Genomic DNA, 26,205 nt, shown 5'->3' with positions numbered 1-26,205 from the left:
TTGTTAATTCACTCATTCATTCATTCACTCACTCATTCATTCACTCACCAATCACTCACATATTTATCATGTGTCAGGCACAAATAAAAGAAGCGAGCCATGCTCAGGAAGTCTACTCTAGGAAGAGCTAGGAAGCCAGGACTGTGTGCTAATCCTTCCTGTCCAACTCCTCCGTCCGTCGCTGTTTGGCTGGGGTGGACGTAGACGCTCTTCTGGGGAGCTTGGAGATGGTTAAGAGGAGCTTTCAAAGACCTTCCAACCAAAACCAAGCTTGCCAAACCTGAGAAAAAAACACTGTTGGAATAAATGAAGTCCTACAGACTAATAATAGTAAGGTGCCCAGAAAGCAAGTAACTCACTGGGCTCGGGAGTCTTGGTAAACTTCAGAGCAAGATTTGCAGTGGACAAGCTACAGATGGTTTGAGCATCCTGGCTGTCCCAGCTGTGGTCTGAATTCTCTCCCAGGAGTGGCTGCATCCAATCCTTGCTGGCGCAGATTTTGCCTTCCTCATGTTGAATCCCCACTGTCTGGCCCCACTCTTGCTCACAGAAAGTCTTTTTGTGGTACCCTGGAGTTAGAGGCTGCGATGAGCATTCTGGGTTTTGGACTTGCAGGTGGGCACTCTCCCCGGACTGTGTGACGTGCTGCGGGTGCTGCGGGAGGAACGGGACCAGTGCCTACGGGAACTCTCCAAAGAGAAGCCAGGAGACCTGGGCACGGAGCAGCCAGCCCCAGGTATGTGGCTCACTTCAGTCCACGCTTGGACGTGGGTAGTGTCCAGTCCCACTGGGGTAAGGGAGGCTCGACGGGTTGGGGATGTAGGGGGCTGGACTAGCTCTATTCATTCAGATAATCACCTGGGGGGGGAGGATCTGGAATGATCCCAATGAGCAGTTGACACACACCCAAAAAGCCAGATCATCACCACTCACCATTTCTCTGGGCTCGTAAATACAGTCTGTGTTTTCATACCACCAACTTCTGCATAATGACTTCACCAAGGTAAGAGTTTGGTGAGAATTACTAGTCAAGGCAGTGTACCTCCTATCCATTCTCTCACCTCCTCTGCCAATTTGATGAGTGAGGTAGTCAGAGAGGCAGCAAGGGGTCAGAAAAACCTGGGGTCCAACATTGGCTCCCACTCATTGGCTGTGTAACCATGAACAAGTTATTTAACCTGCTGAGCCTCGGTTTCTTGATGTACACGATGGAGGTGATAATGTCTACTTTGGGTTTATAATGATGAATGAGATAAAGTATGTTAAATACTAGTGATTCTTAAATATTATTCATTTAAACATTATTATTAATCATTGAAAAATACCATTAATTTGATATTGAAGGGGCGCCTGGGTGGCTCAGTCGGTTAAGCGGCTGCCTTCGGCTCAGGTCATGATCCCAGGGTCCTGGGATCGAGCCCTACGTCGGGCTCCATGCTCAGCAGGGAGCCTGCTTCTCCCTCTCCCTCTACCTGCCTGCCTGTCTGTGTACTTGTGATCTCTCTCTCTCTCTGTCAAATAAATAAATAAAGTCTCTAAAAAATTTTTTTAAACATTTGATACTGAAATGTTAATTTTATTTCTATTCTGCTTTTTAACTTTCCCCATCTAAAGGTAAGGAGGTGTGTAGCATTAAGAAAAGAATCTATTACAGGTATTCAAACAAAGACTTGTACACATATATTCATAGAGCCGCTAGTCTCAATAGCCAAGAGGCAGAAACAGCCCAAGTGTCCATCAACTGATGTATGGATAAGGAAATGTGGTCTATACACACAATGGAACATTATTCAGTCTTAAAAAGAAATGAAGTACTGAACATGCTACAGCATGGATGAATCTTGAAAACATGTTAAGTGAAGGAAGCCAGTTACAAAAGGCCATGTATGGTATGATTCCATTTATATGAAATGTCCAGATCAGGCAAATCCATACAGAGAGACATTAGATTGGTAGCTGCCAGGGGCCAAGGGGAGGGAGAATGAGGAGTAATTCTTAGTGGTTCCCTTTTGGTGGTGGTGAAAATATCTTAGATCCAGATAGAGGTGATGGTTGTGTGTTAACAGTGACTGTACCAAATTCCGCTGAATCGTACACTCTAGAATGGATAATGGCTAATTGTATGTTATATGAATTTTTAAATAGACTTTATTTTTTAGAGCAATTTACTGCAAAATGGAGCAGAAAATGCAGAGTTCCCATATACTCTCTGCTCCCCACCCAAACACAGCCTCCTCCCTCATGAACAACCTATAACACAGTGATACACTTGTTAAAATTGATGAACCTGCATTGATATAATGTTACCATCCAACGTCCATAGTTTACATTAGGGTTCACTCTTGGTGTACATTCTGTGGGTTTTGACAAATGTATAATGACATGTGTCCACCACCATAGTATTGGACAGAGTAGTTTCTGTGCCCTAAAAATCCTCTGTGCTCTACCTATTCATCCCTCTCTCTCCCCTAACCCTTGGCAACCACTGACCTTTTTACTGTCTCCATAGTTTTGCCTTTTCTAGAACCTCATATAGGTGGAATCATACAATATGTACCCTTTTCAGATTGGCTCCCATCACTTCGTAATATGCATTTATGGTTTTCTCCATTTCTTTTCATGGCTTGACAGCACATTTCTTCTTAGAGCAGAATAATATTCCATTGTCTGGATGTACCACAGTTTACCCATTCACTTACTGCTGAAGGACATTTTGGTCGCTTCCAGATTTTGATAATTATAAATAAAGCTCCTATGTGTGGGCAGAAGTTTTCAACTCATTTGGATAAAATACCAAAGAGCTTGATTGCTGGATCATACGGTAAGAGTATGTTCATAAGTTTTGTGAGAAACTGCCAAACTGTCTTCCAAAGTAGCCATGCAATTTTGCACTCCATGACAATGAATGAGAGTTCTTGTTGGTCCACATCCTTGCCACCATTTGATGTTGTCAGTGGTTTTTTTTTTCTTTTTAATTGTGGTAAAATACATATAACATAAAATGTGCTATCGTAATCATTTTTGAATTTGAAAAATTTGAATTTTAGTAAAAATCGCATAACATAAAATTTACCTTAAGCATTCTGGAGGTACAATGCAGTAGTGTTAAGGACATTCACCTTGTTGGGCATCTAGTCTCTAAAACTCTTTATATTCGTTAAAACAACTCCCTTGGGGCGCCTGGGTGGCTCAGTTGGTTAAGCGTTCCAATCTTGATCTCAGCTCAGGTCTTGATCTCAGGGTCGTGAGTTCAAGCCCAGTGCGGAGCCTATTAAAAAGCAAACAAACAAAAAACCAAACCTGCCCCTTTTTCTCCCTTCCCCTATCCTCTGGCAACCACCATTCTACTATCTATGAATTTGACTATTCTAGATACCACATATAACTGAAATCATGCAGTGTTTGTCTTTTTGTGATTGGCTTATTTCACTTAGCATAATGTCCTCAAGATTCATCAATATTGCAGCATATAGCAGAACTTCCACATTTTGTTTATCCGTTCATTCATGAAAGAACGCTTGACTTGTTTCCACCTTTTATCTACTGTGAATAATGCTGCTATGAACATGGGTGGGCAAATATCTCTTCAAGTCTCTGCTTTCAATTCTTTTGGGTATATACCTGGGAGTGAAATTGAAGGATTATACGGTAATTCTATTTTTAATTTTTTCAGGGTCTGGCATACTGTTTTTTTCCATAGTGGCTGTCCTATTTCACATTCTCACCAGCAGTGCACATGAGTTCTAATTTCTCCACATCTTCACCAACACTTGCTACTTTATTGGGTTTTTTTTTGATAGTTGCCATCCTAATGGGTGTGAGGTGATATCTCATTGTGGTTTTGATCTGCATTTCCCTGATAATGAGTGATGAATGTTGAGCATCTTTTCATGAGCTTGTTGGTCATTTGTATGTCTTCTTTGGAGAAGTGTCTATTCAAGTCCTTTGCCCATTTAAAAATAAGGTTGTTTGGCTCTTTTGCTGTTGAATTATAGGAGTTCTTTATATATTCTTGGTCTTAACCCCTGATTAGCTCTACAATTTGTAAATAATCTCTCCCATTATGTAGGTTGCCTTTTCATTCTGTTGATTGTGTACTTTGATGAACAGAAGTTTTTAAGTTTGATATAGTTCAATGCATCTATTTTTTACTTTTGCTTTCTGTGCTTTTGATGTCATATCCAATAAATCATTGCTAAGTTGAATCTCACAAAGCTCTTCCCATATGTTTTATACAAAGATTTTTATAGTTTTAGTTCTTACATTTATGTCCTTGGTCCATTTTGAGGAAATTTTTATATGTGGTCCAGCTTCATTTTTTCACATGTGGATATCCAGTTTTTCCAACACCATTGGTTGAAAAACTTTTTTCCACTGAATGGTTTTGGCACCCTTGTCAAAAATCATTTGACCATATATATGAGGGTTTATTTCTGGGTTCTCTATTCTTTTCCATTGGTCTATATGTCTGTCTTTCTGCCAGTGCCACACTGTTTTGATTACTGTAGCTTTGTAGTAAGTTTTGAAATCTGAAAGTGTGATACTTCCAACTTTGTTCTTTCAAGATTGATTTGGCTGTTTCCAGGTCCCTTGAGATTCCATATGAATTTTAGGATAGGTTTTTCTATTTCTGCAAATAATGCCATTGGGGTTTTGAAGGGATTGCATTGAATCTAGAGATTGCTTTGGGTAGTATCAACATCTTAACAATATTAAATCATCTGATCCATGAACACAGGATGTCTCTCCATTTATTTGTGTCTTTAATTTCTTTCAGCAACATTTTGTCACTTTCAGCATGCGAGTCTTTAACCTCATTGGTTGGGTCTATTCCTAAGTGTTTTATTTTTTTATGCTATTGTAAATTGATTCATTTCTTACTTTCCTTTTCAGATTGCTCCTCATTAGTGTATAGGAATACAACTGATTTTTGTGTGTTGACTTTGTATCTATCTTGCAACTTTGCTGAGTCCATTTATTAGTTCAACAGTTTTTTTTGTGGAATATTTAGGATTTTTTACATACAAGATTATGTTGTCTGTGAACAGAGATCATTTTACTTCTTCCTTTCCAATTTGGATGCCTTTTATTTCCTTTTCTTGCCTAATTGCTATGGTTAAGACTTCCAGTACTACTCTGAATACATGTGGTGATAGCAGGCATCCTTGTCTTGTTCTTGATCTTACAGGAAAAGCTTTCTGTCTTTCACCAATGAGTGTGATATTCACTGTGGGCTCGTCACATATGGCTTTTATTATGTTGAGACAGTTTCCTTCTATTCCTAGTTTGTTAAGTGTTTTTATCATGAAAGAGTGCTGAACCTTGTCACATGCTTTTTCTACATCAATTGAAATGATCATGTGGTTTTTGTTCTGTATTCTGTGAATGTAGTATATTACATTGACCGATTTTCATATGTTGAGCCATCCTTGCATTGCAGGGATAGATCCCACTTGGTCATAGTATATAGTCCTTTTAATGGATTATGCTATTCAATTCAGTTTCCTGGTATTTTGTTTAAGATTTTTGCATTAATGTTCATCAAGGATATTGGTCTGTAGTTTTCTTGTAATGTCTTTATCTGGCTTTGGTAGCAAGATAACAAGGGCCTCATAGAATGATTTTGAAGTTATTCCCCTTTTTCCCTCTTTTGGAAGTGTTTGAGGAGGATCGGTGTCAATTTTTCTCTAAATGTTTGGCAGAATTCATCAGCAAAGCCATCTGGACTTTTCTTTATTGGGAAATGGAAATTTTTTATTGACTCAATCTCTTTATTAATTAGAGGTCTGCTCAGATTTTCTATCTGTTCATGCTTGTCTCAGTAGGTTGTGTGTTTCTAGGAACTTACCCATTTCATCTAGGTTATGCAGTTTGCTGACATAAAGGCCACATATACCCTTTTGCGAAAGTCTTCCCTCCAAGTCATAGCCTTTGTTCTTGAAATTTTTGGTCTGTTGGTTATCCAGTTTCTCACTGTGCACCATGGCTGGGTCGGGGACTCCTCCCCCTGTCTAGCAGCAGGTGGCACAGACACTCCCTAGAACTCGGCCGTGCCCCAGTGGCTCTGCCTGCTGTACAATGCTTTTTCCCTCCTCTCATCTCCTCCGCCTCAGCCTCCTCCTCCTCTCTGTCTTTCCCACTTCACCTTCACATGGCACCTGACTACTGGTGGCAATGATGGTGGAATGTGCTGTGAGCTAAAAGGGAAGGCAGCTTCCATCTCTGTTATGTGAATTTTACCTTACTGTTTACAAGGAAAGAGGAAGAGGAGGGGAGTGGAGGAGAGGAGCCTAGGCTTTTAGATTAGACAGACTGGGGGTGCCTGGGTGGCTCAGTCGGTTAAACATCCAACTCTTGATTTTGGCTCAGGTCATGATCTCAGGGTTGTGAGATCAAGCCCCGCATCGAGCCCCATATCGGCTCCATGCTCAGCAGGGAATCTGTTTAACATTCTCTCTCTCCCTCTCCCTCTGCACCTCCCCTCCCCCACCTCACTCTCTCTGTCTCAAAAATAAAATAAAAATAAGTAAATAAATTAGATAGACTGTGTGACCTTGAACAAGTTACTTAATGACTCTGGGCCTCAGTTGCCAAATGTTTTTTATGGAGTTGGTGTGAAATTACAAGCATTCATTCACAAAATATAACACTTACTGTTATGAGGTGGGAATGGTGAGAGCAGAGAATACAATGGTGAGAAAAAAGGACCACAGACTCCTCTCTAATCACTGAGGGATGTATTTTCCACATGTAGCAGAAGCGTGGTAGGCTAGCTTCACCAAATAGGAGTTGACTTTTTTTTGCACATTACAGAAAGTCCAGAACTGGTGCAAAGTTCCAGGGTGTCATCAGATCCCAGATTCCTTCTGTCTTTCTGCTTAGTGTGTGCTGTTTGCCTCATGGTCGTAAAAAGGCTGCCATACCTCCAGGCAGGAGGTGAGAGTACCTGTTTCTGGCAGGAAAAGGAGAGTCACCAGAAGAAAGGGTGAGATACACTGGGAAGTCCTGAAGCTCTCCAGGTGACTTCTGCTCATTCTTCGCTGGCCAGAACTGGACTGCATGGCCACCTCTGGCTGCAGCTGAGGCTGGAGATTGAGATTTTTTAGCTGTGTGTGTGGCGCCTTGAACAAAATCACGCTCTGTCAGTGAGCAAGATGGAGTCTCTGCTACAGCTGTTATGACTGGTTGATGAGGGAGAGGTTAATCAAATAATCACAAATTATTGTAAAATGGGAATGAGATGAGTTGAGTGTGGTGTGCAGCTCTGTGTAATTATGCAGCGAGGGACCCTGACCTGGTCTGCAACCCTGGGAGGGCTTTCCTGGGACCCTGGGAAGCTATGTTTGAGCCCAGACCTAAGGATGAGTAATCTTTCTTATGCAAAAAGAAGGAGAAAGAGCAGTCGGGGGGCTGGGGGAACAGTGGAGTACACTTGTGATGGGAGGAAAGCCGAGGTGGCCAGAACACAGCCTAGGGATGAGAGCGAGCTTATTACAAAATGAGCTCGAGAGGCAGCAGAACCACGGCACACACGAGCGCATTGGCCATGTAGAGGATTTTCATCCTGATCTTTAGAGCAATGGAAAGCCCTAGAGAGTCTTAAGAGGGGAGCAATAAGATCCTCTGCATTATGCAAAGATCACCTTTGCTGCAGCATGGAAGGTGGGTTGGAGAAAGACAGGAGGATGTTCTGAGGCACCCACTGGAAAGTTAGTGGTCTGCTATGAACATTGGGGTTCAGGTGCCCCTTCAGATCACTACATTTGTATCTTTGGGGTAAATACCTAGTAGTGTAATTGCTGCATTGGGGTTGTAGGGTAGTTCTATTTTCAACTTTTTAAGGAATCTTCACACTGTTTTCCAGAGTGGCTGTACCAGCTTGTGTTCCCATCAACAGTGTAAGAGGTTTCCCCTTTCTCCACATCCTCGCCAACATCTGTTGTTTCCTGACTTGTTAATTTTAGCCATTCTGACTAGTATGGTGGTATCTCATTGTGGTTTTGATTTGTATTTCCCTGATGCTAAGTGATGTTGAGCATTTTTTCATGTGTCTGTTGGCCATTTGGATGTTTTTTATGGAGAAACGTCTGTTCATGTCTTTTGCCCATTTCTAGACTGGATTATTTGTTTTTTGGGTGTTGAGTTTGATAAGTTCTTTATAGATCTTGGATACTAGCCCTTTATCTGATACGTCATTTGCAAATATCTTCTCCCATTTTGTCAGTTGTCTTTTGGTTTTGTCAACTGTTTCCTTTACTGTGCAAATGCTTTTTATCTTGATGAAGTCCCAATAGTTCATTTTTGCTTTCGTTTCCCTTGTCTTTGGAGACGTGTCTAGTGAGAAGTTGCTGTGGACGAGGTCAAAGAGGTTGCTGCCTCTGTTGTCCTTTAGGATTTTGATGGATTCCTGTCTCACATTTAGGTCTTTCATCCATTTTGAGTTTATCTTTGTGTATGGCGTAAGAAAATGGTCCAGTTTCATTCTTCTGCATGTGGCTGTCCAATTTTCTCAGCACCATTTATTGAAGAGACTGTCCTTTTTCCATTGGATATTTTTTCCTGCTTTGTCAAAGATCAGTGGATCATAGAGTTGAGGGTCCATTTCTGGGTTGTCTATTCTGTTCCATTGATCTATGTGCCTGTTTTTGTGCCAGTACCATACTGTCTTGATGATGACAGCTTTGTAATAGAGCTTGAAGTCCGGAATTGTGATGCCGCCAGCTTTGCTTTTCTTTTTCAACATTTCTCTGGCTATTCGGGGTCTTTTCTGGTTCCATACAAATTTTAGGATTATTTGTTCCACCTCTGTGAAGAATGTTGATGGTATTTTGATAGGGATTGCATTGAATGAGTCCACAATAGCCAAACTGTGGAAAGAGCCAAGATGTCCATCGACAGATGAATGGATAAAGAAGAGGTGGTACATATGTACAATGGAATATTACTCAGCCATCAGAAAGGATGAATACCTACCATTTGCATCAACATGGATGGAACTGGAGGGGATTATGCTGAATGAAATAAGTCAATCTGAGAAGGACAATTATCATATGGTTTCACTAACATGTGGAACATAAGAAAGTGCAGAGGATCGGAGGGGAAGGGAGGGAAAACTGAATGGGAAGTCATCAGAGAAGGAGAAAAACCACGAGAGACTCTCAACTATAGGAAGCAAACTGAGGGTTGTTGGAGGGGAGGAGGGTGGGAGGACGGGGTAATTGGGTGATAGGCATTAAGGAGGGCACGTGATGAGATGAGCACTGGGCGTTATACACAACTGATGGATTCTTGAACACTACATCTGAAACTAATGATGTACTATATGTTGGCTAATTGAATTTAAATTTAAAAGAAAAAAAACATAGTAGATACCTAAAAAAAAAAGAAAGAAAGAAAAAAACTACATAAGTGGTGTCATAATGTTAAAAAAAAAAAGAAAAAAAGCTAGTGGTCTGGGCAGTGGATAATGGTCATCTGGACTAGCAAGGCTCCCGGAAGCAGGTGCTGGGAAGAGGATTCAAATGCAAGTAGCTAATTTGGCAGCTATCCCAGGAACCACCAGTAGGAGTGTGGGGAGCTGAGACAGAGAAGGGAAGGAGGCCCTTAAACTTGGCATTATCACTGTGAGCATTAGTGTTCTTTTCGTTTAGTTCTCTATTTTTTTGCGTTCAGGACAGCTAGAACTTTAACAGATACTTAGTAACCACTGCTCAACTGAAGACAGTTTTCCATCTTTTTCCAAGCGGTTCAAGCTTTTGCCACCTTGCTGGATACTGAGGGACAGGGAAGAACAGGGTAAGGAAGGGGTGTAATGCTTTCCACACAGGGCAGGGAATCAGACCGCTGTCGAATGGTGCTAACCAGCCATCCATGCTGGAGCAACCTGGCAGTTTTATTGCTCGTAGCCCTCTGGGGCCACGTTAGGAGCCAGCACAGGACACACGCCTCGGAGGGGCAGAGGAGCTGGGATATTTACCCACCAATTCCCCATCAAGTCAGAACCTGGGCTGCTTTCTGGGGAGGGAGCGTTGATTCTCCTGCACTCCCAGCCTGCTGTACTTGGGGGGAAAGTGGGCTCCAGTGGCTGGAGAAAGCCTTCAGACAATGGGATTCGGGGGCTAGCAATTTGAAAATGAGGTTGGTGTGTGCAGAAAAGGTAAAGACCAAGGAGATACGAGCAAGGTCTTCTCCCGAGGGGAGGTGGAGGTGGAGAGGAGTTGGCACATGGGAGACAGGTCTAGATGGTAACCCAGACAAGACGTGGTGATGACTTGACTCAGGAGCAAGGTGTGAGAGGGCGGGTCCAGGATGACCCCTCAAGTGTTCCACCTGAGCAACAGGAAGATGGGGCCAAGGAAGGCCAGGTATTTGGGGGGGGAGGAGAGACAAAGATCAGGAGGTGAGTGCCAGCCATGCAGAGCTGAGACTTCAGAGGAGGGGTCAGGGCTGGGGAAGCCCTCTGTACAGGTGACAAAGGGATTGAGGCCGCACAAGTTGAGGGGGTGAGAGGGAAGAAGAGGTGCCCGGGCGCCAGCCTCGAGGTCCCCAGCATGCATTGTCAGGAGCAGCCAGACGCAGGGGGAAATCGGGGAGTGCTGGACAGCGGGATATTGCAACGTGTTTTAACCGATTCGCCCATCCTCTGCACAACAGACAGGGCAGGATGACTTTCTCCCATAGCCCGAGCCTTTCCTTCCTCTTTGCTGGCTATGAAAGCTGCTCGTGGGGAGGCAGGCTGTGGTCTTGCAGTACTCACTGGGGGGGCACCATTGAGCCTGAGCCTGCTGATTTCCTGAGCCCTCCTGCTACCCCAGATGCTGTGTCTGGAACAGCAGAGAACGAGGTACCGACAAGGCCAGCCCTGGGTGCTGCAGAGTTGGCAGCTGGCCTCTGCCTGCATGTCCCGCACGTGAATGCCTAAAATTCCAGTGACAGGGCATGGGCCTTTCATTCAGCCCCGAGAAAGAAGGCCTAGAATGCCAGGCCTCTGGGAGAGATACGGGGGAACTTCAGCTCCTCCTGAGAAGTAAGGGATGCTTATTTTAAGAATTAGCATCTGATGGGGGCATCTGGGTGGCTCAGTCGTTAAGCGTCTGCCTTCAGCTCAGGTCATGATCCCAGGGTCCTGGGATCAAGCCCTGCCTCGGGCTCCCTGCTCGGCGGGAAGCCTGCTTCTCCCTCTCCCGCTCCCCCTGCTAGTGTTCCCTCTCTCACTGTGTCTCTCTCTGTCAAATAAATAAATAAAATCTTTAAAAAAAAAAAAAAAGAATTAGCATCTGATGTGTTTGAAATGTCCCACTGTTCTTCAGTGGTTCCAGGATGAGGTCCAGTGCCTACTTGGATCTTGTCCATGCCTCCATCCCAAACATTTCCCTTTGGCTCAACCACGTTGCTTACAGTATCATGACAATATCAATTTCTTGGTGCCTCCAGGCCTTTGCACATGCTGATCCCTCTGCTACGACACCATTCCCTCTTCCTCACTCAGCCAACTTCTCTGCTTTTTAGGCTCTTCTAGGAACAATTTCCTGAACGCCCGCAGCTCTGGTTTAGCTGGCCTCTGCCATGGATGGGTAGGCTCTGCTTGGGCCCTCTGTCTACCTGTACGCTCAGCCCTGCCCTGGGAGGTTCTTCTATCCATGAACCACTATCCAGGCACCAGACGGATGCTGACCTCCCCTTCACAGGGCTTGGGGTGGCTGTGAACATGCCCACACCAGGTTCTGGGTTGACTGATCTGGAGCAGGTCTTGTCATCCTTTTTCCTTAAGGCTCCCACGTAGTCCTAATTGTGCATCCAGGTCTGAGAAAGCTCATGAGGGACTCCTGCCCTGGTTGTGCCTCTAACTCCCTTGGGGAGATGTGGGGAAGGCCCTGAGCACAGCCTGTCTTCCGGACCTCACTCTCCTCGTCTGGGAAAAGCACTGTGTTGTATCTGCAGTATTTAAGAATGTTTGGCAAGGCCCCGGGGAAAGTGAGTGAGAAGGTGGCCAGGCTCCTCTCCCCATTTTCCCCTTCCCGCACCACACAGGGCTCAGCCTCTTGGATCTGTTTGGCACGTCGGCCTTCAGCAATTTTCATTTAGGAAAGGGGATCTGTTGCTTTGAAAGCCTAGTTTAAAAGCCCTCGAGGCAGAGGATGTCCGAGTACCAGGCCTGCTAGAAAAGTCTTCAGGCTCACTCTGCTGAGAGGTTGAGAACGCAGAGCAGAATATCGATCTCAGAGTTTGGAATGAATGTGTGGCTGAGGGGGGCGGACAGCTCCCTCAGAGACGGAGGGAGAGGAGAAACAGCAAAGGGGGCGAACCGTTGGCGTGGTCGTCCACGTCAGAACCAGGCCGGTGGAGGGCTGGGGCTAGGCCGCCTGCAGGCTGGCCCCGGGCCCTGCTCTCGAGACTGCCCAGGTCCCCAGGCCACCGAGCCCCATGGGCCCACAGGACCTCCAGCTCCAGCAAGGATCTGTCCTGGCGCCTGAAGCAGGAGGGGCTCTCTGCTGGGGGCACAAGGTTAATGGTTAAGCTGCTCAGTCCTCCCAGGGGAGGAGGTTAATGTTTGATCGCCAGACGAGTCACAGGAAATGCCACTCATGGAGCTGTCACCAAGCCCAGCACACTTATCACAAATAAAAAATTAACTCTTCAGCTATTCCGGGTTAGGTGGCCAAGGCCTTCCCAGCATTTTGTGGGAACATTTCAGGGTCACCCTATTAGCTGTGTGGACTGCTCTAACGGGCTATTTATTGCTCTGTTTACAGAAGCTGATACCCCCTCAGAGCTGGCTGGTGGAAGGGCTTTGGCTCTCCATAGGGAAGAATATTCCAGAGAGTTGGTGTGGTGGCAGGAAAGGTGTGGGTTCGGCAATTACAAAGACATGTGCGTTCCTCTGGCTCTTAGGGGCTGTGTGACCTTGAACAAGACAGTAATCCTCTCTGGGCCTTAGTATCCTTGCCTTCAAAGTGGAGACATGCCATGCCCTTTTTCTTCTTGTCTCTGCTAGCTGGTTGTCCGGGCCTGAAGAACATGGGCAGGAGGGAACAGGCTGACTCCTTTTGGTGGGAGGGGTGGGGCGGGGCGGGGGAAGGGGTGAATGAGATGAAATTCACATAATAACCATTGTAGAGTGAACAATTCCATGGCATTCAGAACATTCACAACGCTGTGCGGACAGCACCCCTCCAGTTCCAACACATTTTCCTCGGCCCAAAAGAAAACCCCATACCCAGTAAGTAATCACTCCTCACTGCCCCCTTCCCTGCCCCTGGCAACCAGGAATCTGCTTGCTGTCTCTATGCTGACCCTGGATTTCTAAACGGAATCCTACAGTAGGTGACTTTCTGCATCTGCCCTCTTCCACTGAGCATGTTTTCGAGGTTCATTCACGTTGTAGCCTGTACCAGTATTTCAGACACGCTGGCTTTTCATGCGATTTTTTATAGCAAACATTCCCAGCTCCTCGTCTGGATTCCGCTCTGGCTCCTCCCCCAGCACCCGACACGCCCACCCTGCCCACAGCTCACCTCCCCTCTTTTTTCCTGGGCACAACGGATCTTGGCTCATTTTTCAGAAACAAGTAACTTATGTCTGTATATGGGGCGCCTGGGTGGCTCAGTCGTTAAGCGTCTGCCTTCGGCTCAGGTCATGATCTCAGGGTCCTGGGATCGAGCCCCACATCGGGCTCCCTGCTCCGTGGGAAGCCTGCTTCTCCCTCTGCCACTCCCCCTGCTTGTGTTCCCTCTCTCGCTGTGTCTCTCTCTGTCAAATAAATAATTAAAATCTCTTTTAAAAAAAAATGCCTCTGTGACATTTCAGACTTTTTTTTTTTTTAGTTTTTAACCTGTATAATAAGTACCATTATTAACCCCATTTCACAGATGAGGAAAATAGAGGCTCCGAGAGACTCAGGATTTCCCAGAGCTGAAACAGGACTCTCAGCCCACATCTTTTGACTCTAAATCCTAAGGATTTTGTAGTTTGCAACCCAGACTGAGCTGTGAGTGACTGATATCTTCACTCTCCCAAGAAGGGATTTAAAAATTAGAAATTAGAAAAAAAAAAGACAGATTGTTGATGCCAGTTAATCTTTAATTAATGGGAGAGGTGGCATGAAATGAAGAGCTTTAGGCCAGGTGAGGAAGAGCTATCAGGGTGCATGAGGGGGATTCTGTGAGGCAGGGTACAGTTTGCCCAGTCCCTGGGGGGGGGAAGGGCTCGGCATAGAGCGCTCAGGAGCCCGCCTCAAGGAAAGCAGACTTCAGCCTCAGGCTCGAAGCCTCCTTCGTCTTATCCCCTGCAGCCTCCGTGCAACATCTGAAGTATTTTCCAGTCTGCTAATTCCGTGCCCCTCTCTGCTTGAATACTTTTTGTGGTGGGGAGCTCGCTACTCCCAACACAGTTTATCCCGTGGAACTGCTTGGGCTTCGTGGTTTAAAAAGAACTCCCCCCCCCCCAACTGTTTAGTTGTTCCTCCCCGTGCTGTGCTTTGGAATGTCTTTGCCACCCGGGACTTCAGTTCCATTGACTCCCTCCTGACCGCTTCCGTGTGTGGTCCAGCCAGCACCGGGAGGCAACACCTTTCTTGACCTCAGTGCTGTAGATCAGCTCATCAGCAGAGCCCTCACCGGGTTGGATGGCCTAGGGATGGGGCCGGGGTAGCCGAGAAAGGCAAAGGGAGGCAGGATGAAGCCAGGGAACAGGCAGCTGCAGGAGCCCCTGAACCACCGAGAGGTCTCGGGAAGGAGACAGGCGAATGGCGGTGAGTAGGGGTAGGGGTAGGAGACACCTGGGAGATGGATATGGCAGCTCTAGGTAGGAGGAGAGCATTAACACTGACAGAAGCAGAAGCTAGGGGAGGACCAGAAGGGCAGGGCGAGGGGGAACTTGGGTTCCCTGGTGACCAGTGAGCAGCGGGGGGTGTGCAGGGGCCTTGGAGGGATGGAGAACCCAGTGGTCAACCCAGCATGGCCCTGGGGCCTGGCTTGGTCCTGGCCCCGTCACATTGCAGCCTGACACATGGCTCCGGAAATACTCCCAGGTTATCGCCAGGCCATCTGAGCTTATGTATAAATAAATCAAGAACTGGAAGATGGATGCTCTTCTCTGGGTGGATGCAGGGCAGACAGGCAATTAGCAGAGGGCTGGCTGTATGCCAGGCACCAGGCTGGGTGGGGATGGAGAGATGCCCCAGGCCCGGTCCTGCCCTCTCAGATCACCTCTACCTGTATTCCAACCCCGTCCCCGTCAGCAGACCTGCCTCTGGGGCCACCTCTCTATGGGGACAGGGGGTGGGGCAGGACAGCAGGACTATAAGACAGAAGGAGCAGATGTCATTGATAAGCCTGGCCAGCCTGGCCCCGTGCCGGGGGCTTCACAAGTGTAAAGGAGACCAATCTTTGTCCATCAACTCCAGTGGGCAAAAATAGAACTTTCTCAGTTTTCTGTACCTTCAATTCTGACTCCACTCTCCTGGGATGGAGAAACCTAAGCCTTGTTTTTTTCTGGATCTTCCCCACAACTTGGCCAGGCTATCAGAGATTCACATGGCACTGTGGTATCTGGGGGAGCCCATGTGGTCTTGAGCTTTGCTCCACAGAGTGGCGGCCAACGGACTTCTGTGCTTCGCTGGAGGCGTGAGCTCTGCAAGGCTGTCTGTGGTCCTGCTCGTCTAGAAAGATCCCTACAGCCATTTCTCCCTGGGCTACCCCACCATCCAGGACTGGCTGGGCAGCAGGGTACTCATGCCTCTTGCTGGAACCTTGTATATCCTGTTCATCGCTTGCCCTCCTTATCTCCCCAAACTGAGGGAAGTCTTGCTTCTTTTTCTGTTTTCTCCCAAGCATTTTGTTTACACTAGAATTCTTGTCCCCGTCCCCCCCACTGCCCAGCCTTTGGAAACCCAAGCCAGGAAGATTCTAAATTTTTCTGCCCACCTCTGAGAATGTGAACCAGTAGGCTGAGGAGGAAGGACAAAAGAAGGGGGGCGGGGATGGAGATTGATAGATCAGAAAATATTCTCCTGAACACACAAATCATTTAATCCTCACCAAAATCCTGGGGGATGTTACTATGCCCATTTTATAGATGAGAACACTGAGGCCCGTAGAGGTAAGGGGCATGCCCAAGCTAGATTTGGGTCCAAAGTTCGCTCTCTCTCCACCACAACACCGCTTCAATTCAGGATCCCGTGCTGTCCTCTGTGGCCACGGGCACTCGGCAGGCACCCCCTGCTCCCCCAGATGGCATTTGTGGGCCAACATTGTCCTCTCTTGTCTCCCTACTTAACCATCCCCAGCTTTCCCTCCCCACCCTCCAGCCAGGCAGTCAGCGGTGACAATGCCCATCAAGGATGGTGGAGAGCTGCCCCTCACGCTGCCCTGGGCCCTGCTTGTCCACAAAGCAGCTAATCTGTATGCATTTCAGCCCTGCTTTCCGGAGGCAGGGAGCCCTCCCTACTGGCTCAGTGAACAGGAGCCCCATTTACAAAGCTCCTCCATCCCTTATTTCATTGGATACCCCCTCACCCCGAACTCAGGCAGCGAGCTCTGGGGTCAAGATCTAAACCTACCAGGAACGCACAGTGACCCGAGTTCTGAGCTTTGTCCCTTTTCCACCAGAGCACCAGAAGGAGTCTGGTGCCAGGACGCCCTCCCTTCTTCCCATCCCTGCCTTACCTGTGCAGGCCTTCCCCCTACTCAGAGCAGGAGCCTGGTGGGAAGTGGGGTCTGAGGCCCTCCACTCACACCCTGGACAGTGCAAAGGGGGTCCCTGCAAGCAGCCAGGAGCCACACAGAACCACCTGGCTGCTCTGGCCACAGTCCCTCCAGCCCAGCGCACACCTGTCCTGCTTGCCTGAATGTTTTCTCTTTCAATCAATTGACTTCTTTTTTTCCATCATGCTGTACATTAGATCTTAGACTCATTCACCCTTCAGAACTGCAACTCAGTGCCCATTGGCCAACCTCTCCCCGTTTCCCCCCAACCCCAGCCCCCAGTGACCATTCTACTTTCTGCTTTGGTAAGTTTGAATCTTTCACATTCCACATGGGAGTGAGATCACACGGCATTTATCTTTCTGTGTCTGGCTTAGCTCATTTAGCATACTGTCCTCCGGGTTTATCCATGTTGTCACAAGAGGCAGGATTTCTTTCTTTGTTAAGGCTGAGTAATACTGCATTGTAATCCTCCTTGTCCATTCACTGTTCGATGGACACGTAGGCTGTTTCCACACCTTGGCTATTGTGAACCATGCTGCAGTGGACATGCGAGAGCAGAGATCTCCCTCTCTGAGGTCCTGATTTCATTTCCTTTGGGTATATACCCAGAAGTGGGATTGCTGGATCATATCGTAGTTCTATTTTTATTTATTGAGGAGCCTTCGTACTGTTTTCTATGATGGCCAGTTTGCATTCCCCCAATAGTGTACGAGGTTCTCCCCCCACTTTTAAAAATTAATTTTTTTTTCGGAGTAAGAGAGAGAGAGAGAATATGAGCAGGGGGAGGGGCAGAGGGAGAGGGAGAATCTCAAGTAGACTCCGCGCTGAGCTCAGAGCCCAACACGGGGCTTGAGCTCTGGATCCTGAGATCAGGACCTGAGCCGGAAATCAAGAGTCAGATCCTCCACCGATTAAGCCACCCAGGCATCCCGAGGGTTCCCTTTTCTTCAACTGACTTTCAGTTTTTAACTTAGCTTCCTTCCAAACAATAATAGCTATAAAATCACAGATGTGATATGCTCGTCCTATAACTGCTTAATACATATTAAATTCTCTTTTTTTAAAAAACGTGTAACTATTAAAATTAAAAGCATTCAACCAGTAGGGGCTAGAGGAGCATGCCACTGGGGATGGGAGCACTAGGTCTGTTCCCGGTGCTGAGGCTGGAAGAGAGCGTGGCCCTGCCACAGCACGATACCGTGCTCAAGACACGAGCAATGCCACGTGGAGGCCAGAGCATCAGGTGGGCTGCTACCAAGGGTCAGCCTGGAGGGTGGGATACCAGCTCCAGCAGTATCAGCTCTGTCCCCCTGCACGTGTCACTTTGCCTCTCGGAGCCTGGGTTACGCATCTCCATCACCTCTGCTGTGGAGCAGTGATCTTACCCAACCCCTGCACACTCCGCAGTGTCTGATGCGTGTCCAGGCTTTTCTTTCTGCAGGGCTGATATGAAGGGCGTGTCAGTGAACCGGCCGCCAGGGGACCCCACTCACCTTGAGGGGAGCTGCTCCCCCCTTACTACCAGCCCCTCCTCCACCGCCTTCTGCCAGCACCGGGGCAGTGTCCCCGTTGGCCCAACCTGACATGACCCAGGTCAGGAAGCCTGCCAGATGCCCTGGTACCCTTCCCAACTGTCTGGCCGCTGGACAGGGCTTGTCTGGCCTCACGGGCAGGAGCCCTGGGCCCAGGCCCTGGCTGAGCTGGCCGGGCCCAGCCCTGAATTCATTTCTCCCAAAGGGAGGAAAGAGGCCCCTGAATTCTTCCACAGCTGGGAAGTGCCCCAACCACTTCTAATACAAGACATGTGGCTCCTTGTAAATGAGGCACCCTGCTGTCATATGGAGACTTCTGCAGAAGGAGAAAGGATGTGGGTCAGCGTCATCCTCCAGGCTCCAGATCCTGGAATATCTCAAGTAGACAGACACAGTGGGTCATCTGTTACGGGCCTTCCCAGCCTGATGTCGCCATCCCAGGGCCATCTGGGGAGGCCAGAGTCACTGGGAGCCTGCAAGCTCTGAAGGACCCTGCTCACGTCTGGCAGGCAGCGTCCACGGCTGGAATGTGGACGACCAGTTGCCTGGACAATGGTAAACCCTGCCTGGGTGCTCTGGGAAGAGCTCAGACGGACAGCTCCAGCCCCTCCTCTTTCAGGCCTCACTGTGAGAGTTGGGGTGAAGGTTCAGGGACATCCAAGGGGTTGCTCATCTCCCACATTCCTCGAGTGACACAAACCCTGGTCCTCAGTCCCAAGATGCTTCCACCGTCCTGGGCAAGCCCCGTCCAAGCCCTGCCTTTGTGTCCAAGCTCTCTCTCATTCCGTACCAGCAACCTTGCCCTGGGGCCACAGTCTGTCTGCCACTCAGGGGCAGCTCTACCTCCAGAGCCCCCAGCCGGGCATCCTGACTTCCCACTTCCTCTCTCCCCCCATCCCTCTGGGGGCCGACCCCCCTGCGAGAGGAGAGCCCCAACTGCCTTCAGCCCAGCTCTCTGCATCCTCCCTCTTTCCCTCCTGGCCCAGCTTCATACCCTGCCTCCCCGCCACCTCCTGGCCCCTCTCCAGCTCCCTTAGCCTGGCTCCATGAGGAAGGCTCTCGGAAGCTGGGGTTGGTGCCCCCGAGGAGACAGGGCAGGTGGGTGAAGCCTGGGAGGTGGCATGGAGCAGTGTGGCTGGACAGCCCCTTTCCAGCCCCTGCATTTCCTGGGCTGTGTGACTCCAGGAACCTGTTTCTCTTCTCTGCTTCATCACTTCATTTATAAAACAAGGACAGGGCCGGATGCCTCGGAGCACTGCTGTGGGTTAGATGAGCTCATGTGTGTGAAAGCACAGGGTGACGGACTCCCACTAGCACTAAACCAGAGCTCACAGGCCGAGGACTGGAAGGCCAGCACCTTAACGTGGAATCCAGAAGTCAGTGCTCAGACCAAAGCCCGTTTCCGAGGAACGCATGTGGGGAAACAGACTCCTGTTTTAACACAGTATCACTCCTGGGCCCCTCCCAACACCAATTAAATCAGGATCCCTGGGTGTAGGGCCCAGTTCTGTATGTTCTGATGCCTGGGTGGCTCAGTCCATTGAGCGTCTGCCTTCGGCTCAGGCCATGATGCCAGGGTGCTGGGATCGAGCCCCGCATGGGGCTCCCTGCTCCGCGGGGAGCCTGCTTCTCCCTCTCCCTCTGCCGCTCCCCCTGCTTGTGCTTTCTCTCTCTCTGACAAATAAATAAATAAATAAAATCTTTTAAAAAATTAAAAAATAAATAAATAAAGCTCCCTGGATGGTTACACTGTGCAGCCAGGCTGGAGGCCCCCTGCTGTCGAGTCTAATGCAAGCTGAGGCCAAGGGGTGTTCTGTCTCTAGAGAAATCCAGACCTGCCCTGGTGAGGCTTATATGAGATAATGTGTGTTCTCTCCTTCCTTCACGCCTTCAACGTGAGCACTTACTGTGTAGACGGCAGAGTCGAAGGCCCCAAAGATAAAAAGGCACATTAGACCCCACTGGTTCCTGATCTCGAAGAGTCAGGACCGCACGGGAACTCCCAGCAGGCCGGAGTGTTGGGGATGGTGCCAGGCGGTTTGGGGGGAGGCCCTTGGCCCACGCTTTCTCCCTGTCTAATGTTGTGTTCGTCTTGGCAGGTTGCGAGGGGCTGTGGGACAACATGAGCTGCTGGCCCTCCTCCGTGCTGGGACGGACTGTGGAAGTGGGGTGCCCCCCATTCCTCCAGATGCTCACTGGCAGAAACGGTAACCACTCAGCCCACAGGTCCCGGCTGCGAAGCAGTGGGTGGCCCTCTGGGTGGGGCCCTGGCCTGGAGACCAAAGAACCTCTGGGGACAAGTGGTGAACGGACTGGTGGGAGGTGGTCCTTGTTGGGGCCTGGAGGCCTTGCTTGGGGGTGTGAGGTGGGCTCAATTCGCAGGGTCCCAAGGAAGGGGGCCAGGAGGCAATGTACTAGGAAGTGATAAAGGAGACTGGGCTTGCTTCTCTCTGTCCCACATCCCCAGTTGGGCTCCCCCACTTCCTTCCACGTTTCTGCCCCCTTAGCAACCAGACCCTTGTTCCAGGCCCTGGGTCTGGGTCCCACGTGGCACAACCTAGCTTTCCAGAACACTTACTTTCTATGTGTCCATTCTGCCAGGCCCTGCTGATAAACTGTGCCCTCCCTGAAAGCCCCTCGCCTCCTGGGTGATCTCTTGCCTGAGGAAAACTGCAGTTTACAAGGATTTTCTTAATCTGAGGCAGGGAGGGGGGAGACTGTGTCAGACAGGGGATGTTCAGGGACTAACATTGGCTAAAGCCCCACCACCTGCCAGGCATTTTTATATACACAGGCCCAGCTGAACCATCACAATTCCCCTGCCAATCACAGAACTTGTCTCCTCCACTTGACCCAGGAAAAAGAAAAAAAAAAACAACAGGGAGTTAAGAGGGGTTTAGCACTTTACCTAAGGTTCACGGCTAGAAGATGGAGAATCTAAGATTCAAACTCAGATTTCTCCGACTTCAAAACCAGCGCCCTGTCCTTCAATGCAATGGTCAAGGTGGGACTACAGCTTTGTGGTGGGGGGTGATGCTGGGTGGAGGCAAGGTGGTTTCATGGCCTTTGGCCCCTGTCCTCCATGAGGTCATTTAAAGTCAAAAGCCTGACCTGGCCCTGCTAACCCCTCCCCTCATCTATGTGGGGCAGGAAACGCTGACCAGTGAGGCCCTTCACAAGAACAAACCAGAAAAGGTGACTTTACACTAAAACCCACCAGCATCCCAAAGCCGGGTAAGGAAAGGTTGACCAGCAAGGAAAACAAGACCATGCAGTGTGGGAGAGGAGTGTAAATTCCTCACTCCATAATTCTCTAGTACACATGTGCACACACACACACACACACACACACACCCAGATCTGGGGAGCACACTGCGGTAGCTCACAATCCCGCCAAGCCTCTTGGATGCCCAGCAGACAGGAACTGCAGGGGACCGGGGAGATAGGTCGGAGTCCCCCTTCTCCACTTACTGCTTGGATAACGCCAGTTGCCGAAACAGACAATGTCCCAAATCTCAAAGCCTTCATACGTATGTATAATGCCTGCCCGCCTAACGTGCAAACCGGGCGCTCCTGATTAGCACCAGGCCTGAATATGATCCCGCTTCTGCCCACATTGCCTCTGCCAGAACTCAGTCATGTGGCGACACCGACCTGCAAGGGACGAGGGAAAGTGTGGTCCAGCCAAGTGTCAGTCTCCCAGGCCTGAGAGCCCAAGTTACTCATTCTCAGCCTTGATTTTCTCATCTGGAAAATGGGGAGAACAAACAGGACCAGGCTGTGCTTGGAAATGAATTTTAAATATCTTCCTTTATCCTTTCTCTTCCTCTCTTCTCCCTTCTTGCCTACCCCCCCACACACCTGCAAACACATGCCAGCAAACTTACCAACAGTCTTTTTCTCCCAGCGTGACCCTTCCACGTCTATGTCTGGGGGCCATGGAGCTCCCGACACATGAGATTAATCCACACATGGTTGACCTACAGCAACATGCTGGTCAGGTGCAAGGCCAGGACCAGATCCTGGACTCCCCATCCAGTGCCCCTCCCTCGCTGACCGAGTTCTCCAGTTGGAGGGACTTGAAGCTCTCCTCCTTTCCCAGCCTTCCCTTCACAACCCGCCCAGAGCCGCAGTGCCTCTACCTCTCCTATCAACGTCCCTCCTACCTTTCTGCGGAGGGGCCAAGCAGAGCCGTGTTCCTGGCCAAATCCTTCCCAATCAACTGCTAGAACGCCGGCCTGCCTCATTACTAGTAGCCCACGGACTCCTTTCTGAGGATCCCCAACCCTTTAATTGCTCAAGACCCCCCGGAGTTCAGCCAGGAGTGCATTTCTAGGTCTGCCACTGTGGGGGAGGAAGTTGGGGTGGTACGTGTACCTCTGCTGCAGTTTCTTCATGCTGCCACATGGTGTCGCTGTGGGGCTGCAGGAGCCACCCGTCTACCAGTCCACAGGGAGGCCCTGCCCCCCCCCACCCCAGGGCTCTGCCCTTGCTGGGGGGCAGTGTCACTACCCCCCCACCCAGTGACCCCAGGGCCACTCTGTTCATACCCATCCCCAAGCCCAGAGCACCAGCCAGTCCAGGAGCACGGGTCAGCACCAGTCCGGACTCAGCCACCAAGAACCATCTTCCTACCACCATCTTCCCTCCCCATAGATCTCAGCCCCCTGGACTCCTCTCAGGAAGGAAAGCTCCCCTCAGTGGTTTCCCACAGGATTCCAGGGCTCCCCAACCCAACCCAGGGAGGAGCGCCCAGTGAGGACAATCTGGTGTTTTGGACCGACCCTTCCTTTTGAGAGAAGAAAATAATAATAATAAATTATTTCCCAGGGACCCCACTACAGGGGCCCAGACAGGATGGTTGTCCATGTGACTGGAGAAACTGCAGGCCAGAATCTGCCCCCAGATATTTTTCTGTGTGTGCCAAGGTCTAGAATGTTCCCTCCAGGATGCATTCCTTTGATTCTTAATGGGGCACTGGTCTTCCAGAGTTCCTTGTTAGAAAACACACTTCCGCGGCAGGGTCAGGCCTTGGCCTTTCCCTGAGCCTTAACTTAGTAGACGTTCCTTATAACCTGATTAGGTTCCTGGAGCCTTTTGAGAATTGGATAAAAGCTTTGGACTGGCTTTTCCCCAAACTGCACATACGTATATGCACAAAAATACTGCCTGTACCTTCAGGGGCCCTTGAGGTGTACATTGACCTGAACGTGGGTAAGGACGGGCCCCTGTCCTATTAGGAATTAACCCCAGGGGAAGTGGGTGGGGTTGAAGGGACTCCAGAGAGAGCCCAACCCTTGTCTTCTCAGCAGCTCTGCCAAGAGCCCGGTCAGCAAAGGGCACCGTCTTTTTAGTCACACCGGGCGCCTGGCCTGGATCACATGCAGCATCTGTCTGGGGAATCCCACTGGGTCAGTGAGGAGAAGGCCCCAAAACAGGCAGCCCAGCCCAGCCTCTAGGGACACGCTGGCTGATAACCGGTTCTGGGCTCCAGGGAGTTTGTGTTTTCTTAATCCAACTTCCCATCCAACCAAGCCGAAATTGGACCACCATGTTTTCCTGTCTGACAACCTAGCTCCCTTGATTTAACTATAGAAATCTTGCACCCCCTCCTAAATTCCATGCCTCCCCAAGCCCCACCACCGCTGGTCCATTTTGGAAAGGCTGAAAAGAGGAGGGAGTCACACTCCCGGCCCAGCGAGCACCAGCCTGGGCACTTCCTGGTGCTATCGTGTTCCCCGCTCGGTCCTGCAGGTGGGTGGTTATTGTCACTGGGCACAGAAAAGTGAGGTACCTAAGCTCACACCCAGATGACCAAGAGGCAGGGCTGGGGTTCACACTCAGATCTGGCTAGCTGGAAACCTGTGCTCCAGGTCTCAGGAGCCTTCAGGGGCCGGGCATTCCTGGATGCGGAAGGCCGAGGTCTCCTGGTGGTAGAAGCTGCCCCCGGGACTGCAGGGAGGGAGGCACAGTGAAGAGTCACATCCTGGCTGGGCCCTGTTACCCAATCCTGGGCCTTGGTTTTCTTGTCTGGAAAATAAGCCAGCAGTATCTCCCTCACTGAGCGCTGGGAGGATTAGATCAAAATCTGGAGATGAGCATGGTGGCTGGTTCTAGAAATGCCAGCCACAGTTCTCAAGTTCAGTGGAACCCATCTGACCCTGAACCCTGTGAACCAGTGGTCCAGACTGGAGGCCTGTCAGAGAGGAGCATACAAGGCCCAACTGGGGTGGCTAAGGCCCCTGGGGAGGGTACAAATTAGAACAGAGTGGGTGTCAGAGCTCCTGTCTCCAGGGCTGAGACCAGCCCCCCCCCCCCCCCCCCCCCCCCCCCCCCCACCGCCACACGGGCAGCAGCCAGATCCTGGGACCAGTGCTTGGCCCTCCTCTGGAGTAGAGGATGCAGCTGGGCCGTCAGTCCATGGAGGGCGACTCCTCTTGGTCGCTTCCCAAGACTTCCTTCTCGGTGGCTGGCAGCTCCCCTTCCCCAGTTTTCGGACTTCTGCTCCAAAAGCTCCGTGTGGGCAAACTTCCCTGTTCCCTTATAGAAGAATTTAGAGCAGGCTCTTCTCCACTCAGTTGCTGTTCTGGCCCGCCAGCCAGCAAACGGATGAGCAAGGGCCCTGGGTTGGCCCCGGGAGCCCTCCGGAGCTCATCAGCTGCTAGGGGAGGCGGGGAAGCCAGCCACCACTGTGTGAAGGGCACAGGACTTGGCCTTGGCCTTGTGCGGGGAGAAGGGCGGTGAGCTGTGCAGGAGGATCGGAGGATCGGAGGATCGCAGCTATCCTGTGATTTACAATGCAGAGAAATGCGGAGGTGTGGCCGGAGGACTGAGAACTCCTTCCTTTCTGGGAGGGGCGGCCCCCTGGACGGTCTACCTCAGTGCCCCTGCTCTGCTGGAGGTTTTCAGGTGCTGGGGAGCAGGGCAGGAAGTGAGATTTGAAATAGAACTTCCTCGGTGTGGGACATTTCACTATGGGAATGGCCGGGTCCTTGCCAACCGTGCCAGGTTCTCGGGGAACCCACCCATTAAATGGCAGCGGGACCTGGGATCAGTACGTAGTAAGAGGAGAAAGCAGGAGAAAGAAAGGGGATCTGTACATAGTGTGTGGTTGAGAGTGAGGGTCTGAGACCCGGGGTTCAAATCCCATTTCCTCCATTTCCTGTGCTGTGATCTTATGCAGATTATTTAACCACGGTGTGCCTCAGTTTCCCCAACTGTGAAATGGATGCAGTATTTACATGTTATAATATGTTTTACTACAAAGGTAACTGCTTAGTTCATAGTCTTGTTAGGGTTAAAGGAGTCGCTACCTGTCACAGGCTTAGGACAGTGTCTGGCACATAGTAATCACCAGGTATTATTATAGTAGAGCACGGATTTTATAATTGAGCAAATACACAATCCTTAGAGAGTGAGATCAATGGGGTTTTTTTGGTTGGGGGTGTATAATCAGAATTGCTTGGGACCACTGTCCTTGAGCACGACATTTGGCCCCTTGTATGACATGGGACACTGTAATCCCTTGCAAGAGCACTGGTGTGCTGCCATTGCGAAGGTTTATATTTATCTCCTGTGAACACCCAGGGGGTCAAGTAGCACCCCCTGTTTTGGGAAAACCCACAAAAAACCAGAAGTGGCACCTCAGCCAGTGGGTGTGGAGGATGGGCAGGGGGGTCCCCGCTGGAGCACTGAGGGGGCTTGATGCTGAGACTGGAGCCCGGGAAGGGAAGTTGAGGGGTAGGGTGGGAGTGGACATGCCTGGGGTGAAGCCGTGGTGCCCCGGGGCCTGAGAGACCCCTGGAGTGGAGCTGGGCCTGGGGGCAGCCAGCCGGGCTGGGGAGCGGTGACCAGAAGCTCTGCAGGGTTGGGAGTGCAGTGGGGAAGAGCTGCTGTGACCATAGGGGACTGTGGTGTGTGTCAACCCCGTCTGTGGAGCCCTGTGCCTGCCACAGAGGGATGTGGGG

The 26,205-nt window shown here is 49.8% G+C and overlaps 1 protein-coding gene across 1 annotated transcript in view; it reads left to right on the top strand.

Moving 5' to 3' along the window:
• The window catches only part of SCTR (secretin receptor), a 76,521-nt gene that overhangs the window by 20,390 nt on the left and 29,926 nt on the right, over positions 1–26,205 (top strand). Inside the window, exons 3-4 of the mRNA XM_032404811.1 lie at positions 616–736; positions 20,338–20,445. Of these exons, the coding sequence (XP_032260702.1) occupies positions 616–736; positions 20,338–20,445 (229 nt within the window). The remainder of the gene's footprint in view (positions 1–615; positions 737–20,337; positions 20,446–26,205) is intronic.

The sequence above is a fragment of the Phoca vitulina genome, unplaced genomic scaffold, assembly GCF_004348235.1.
Source record: "Phoca vitulina isolate PV1807 unplaced genomic scaffold, GSC_HSeal_1.0 scaffold1, whole genome shotgun sequence".
Lineage (NCBI taxonomy): Eukaryota > Metazoa > Chordata > Mammalia > Carnivora > Phocidae > Phoca > Phoca vitulina.
The sequence above is the reverse complement of the archived record's forward strand: the minus strand, read 5'-3'. Positions and strand labels throughout refer to the sequence as shown.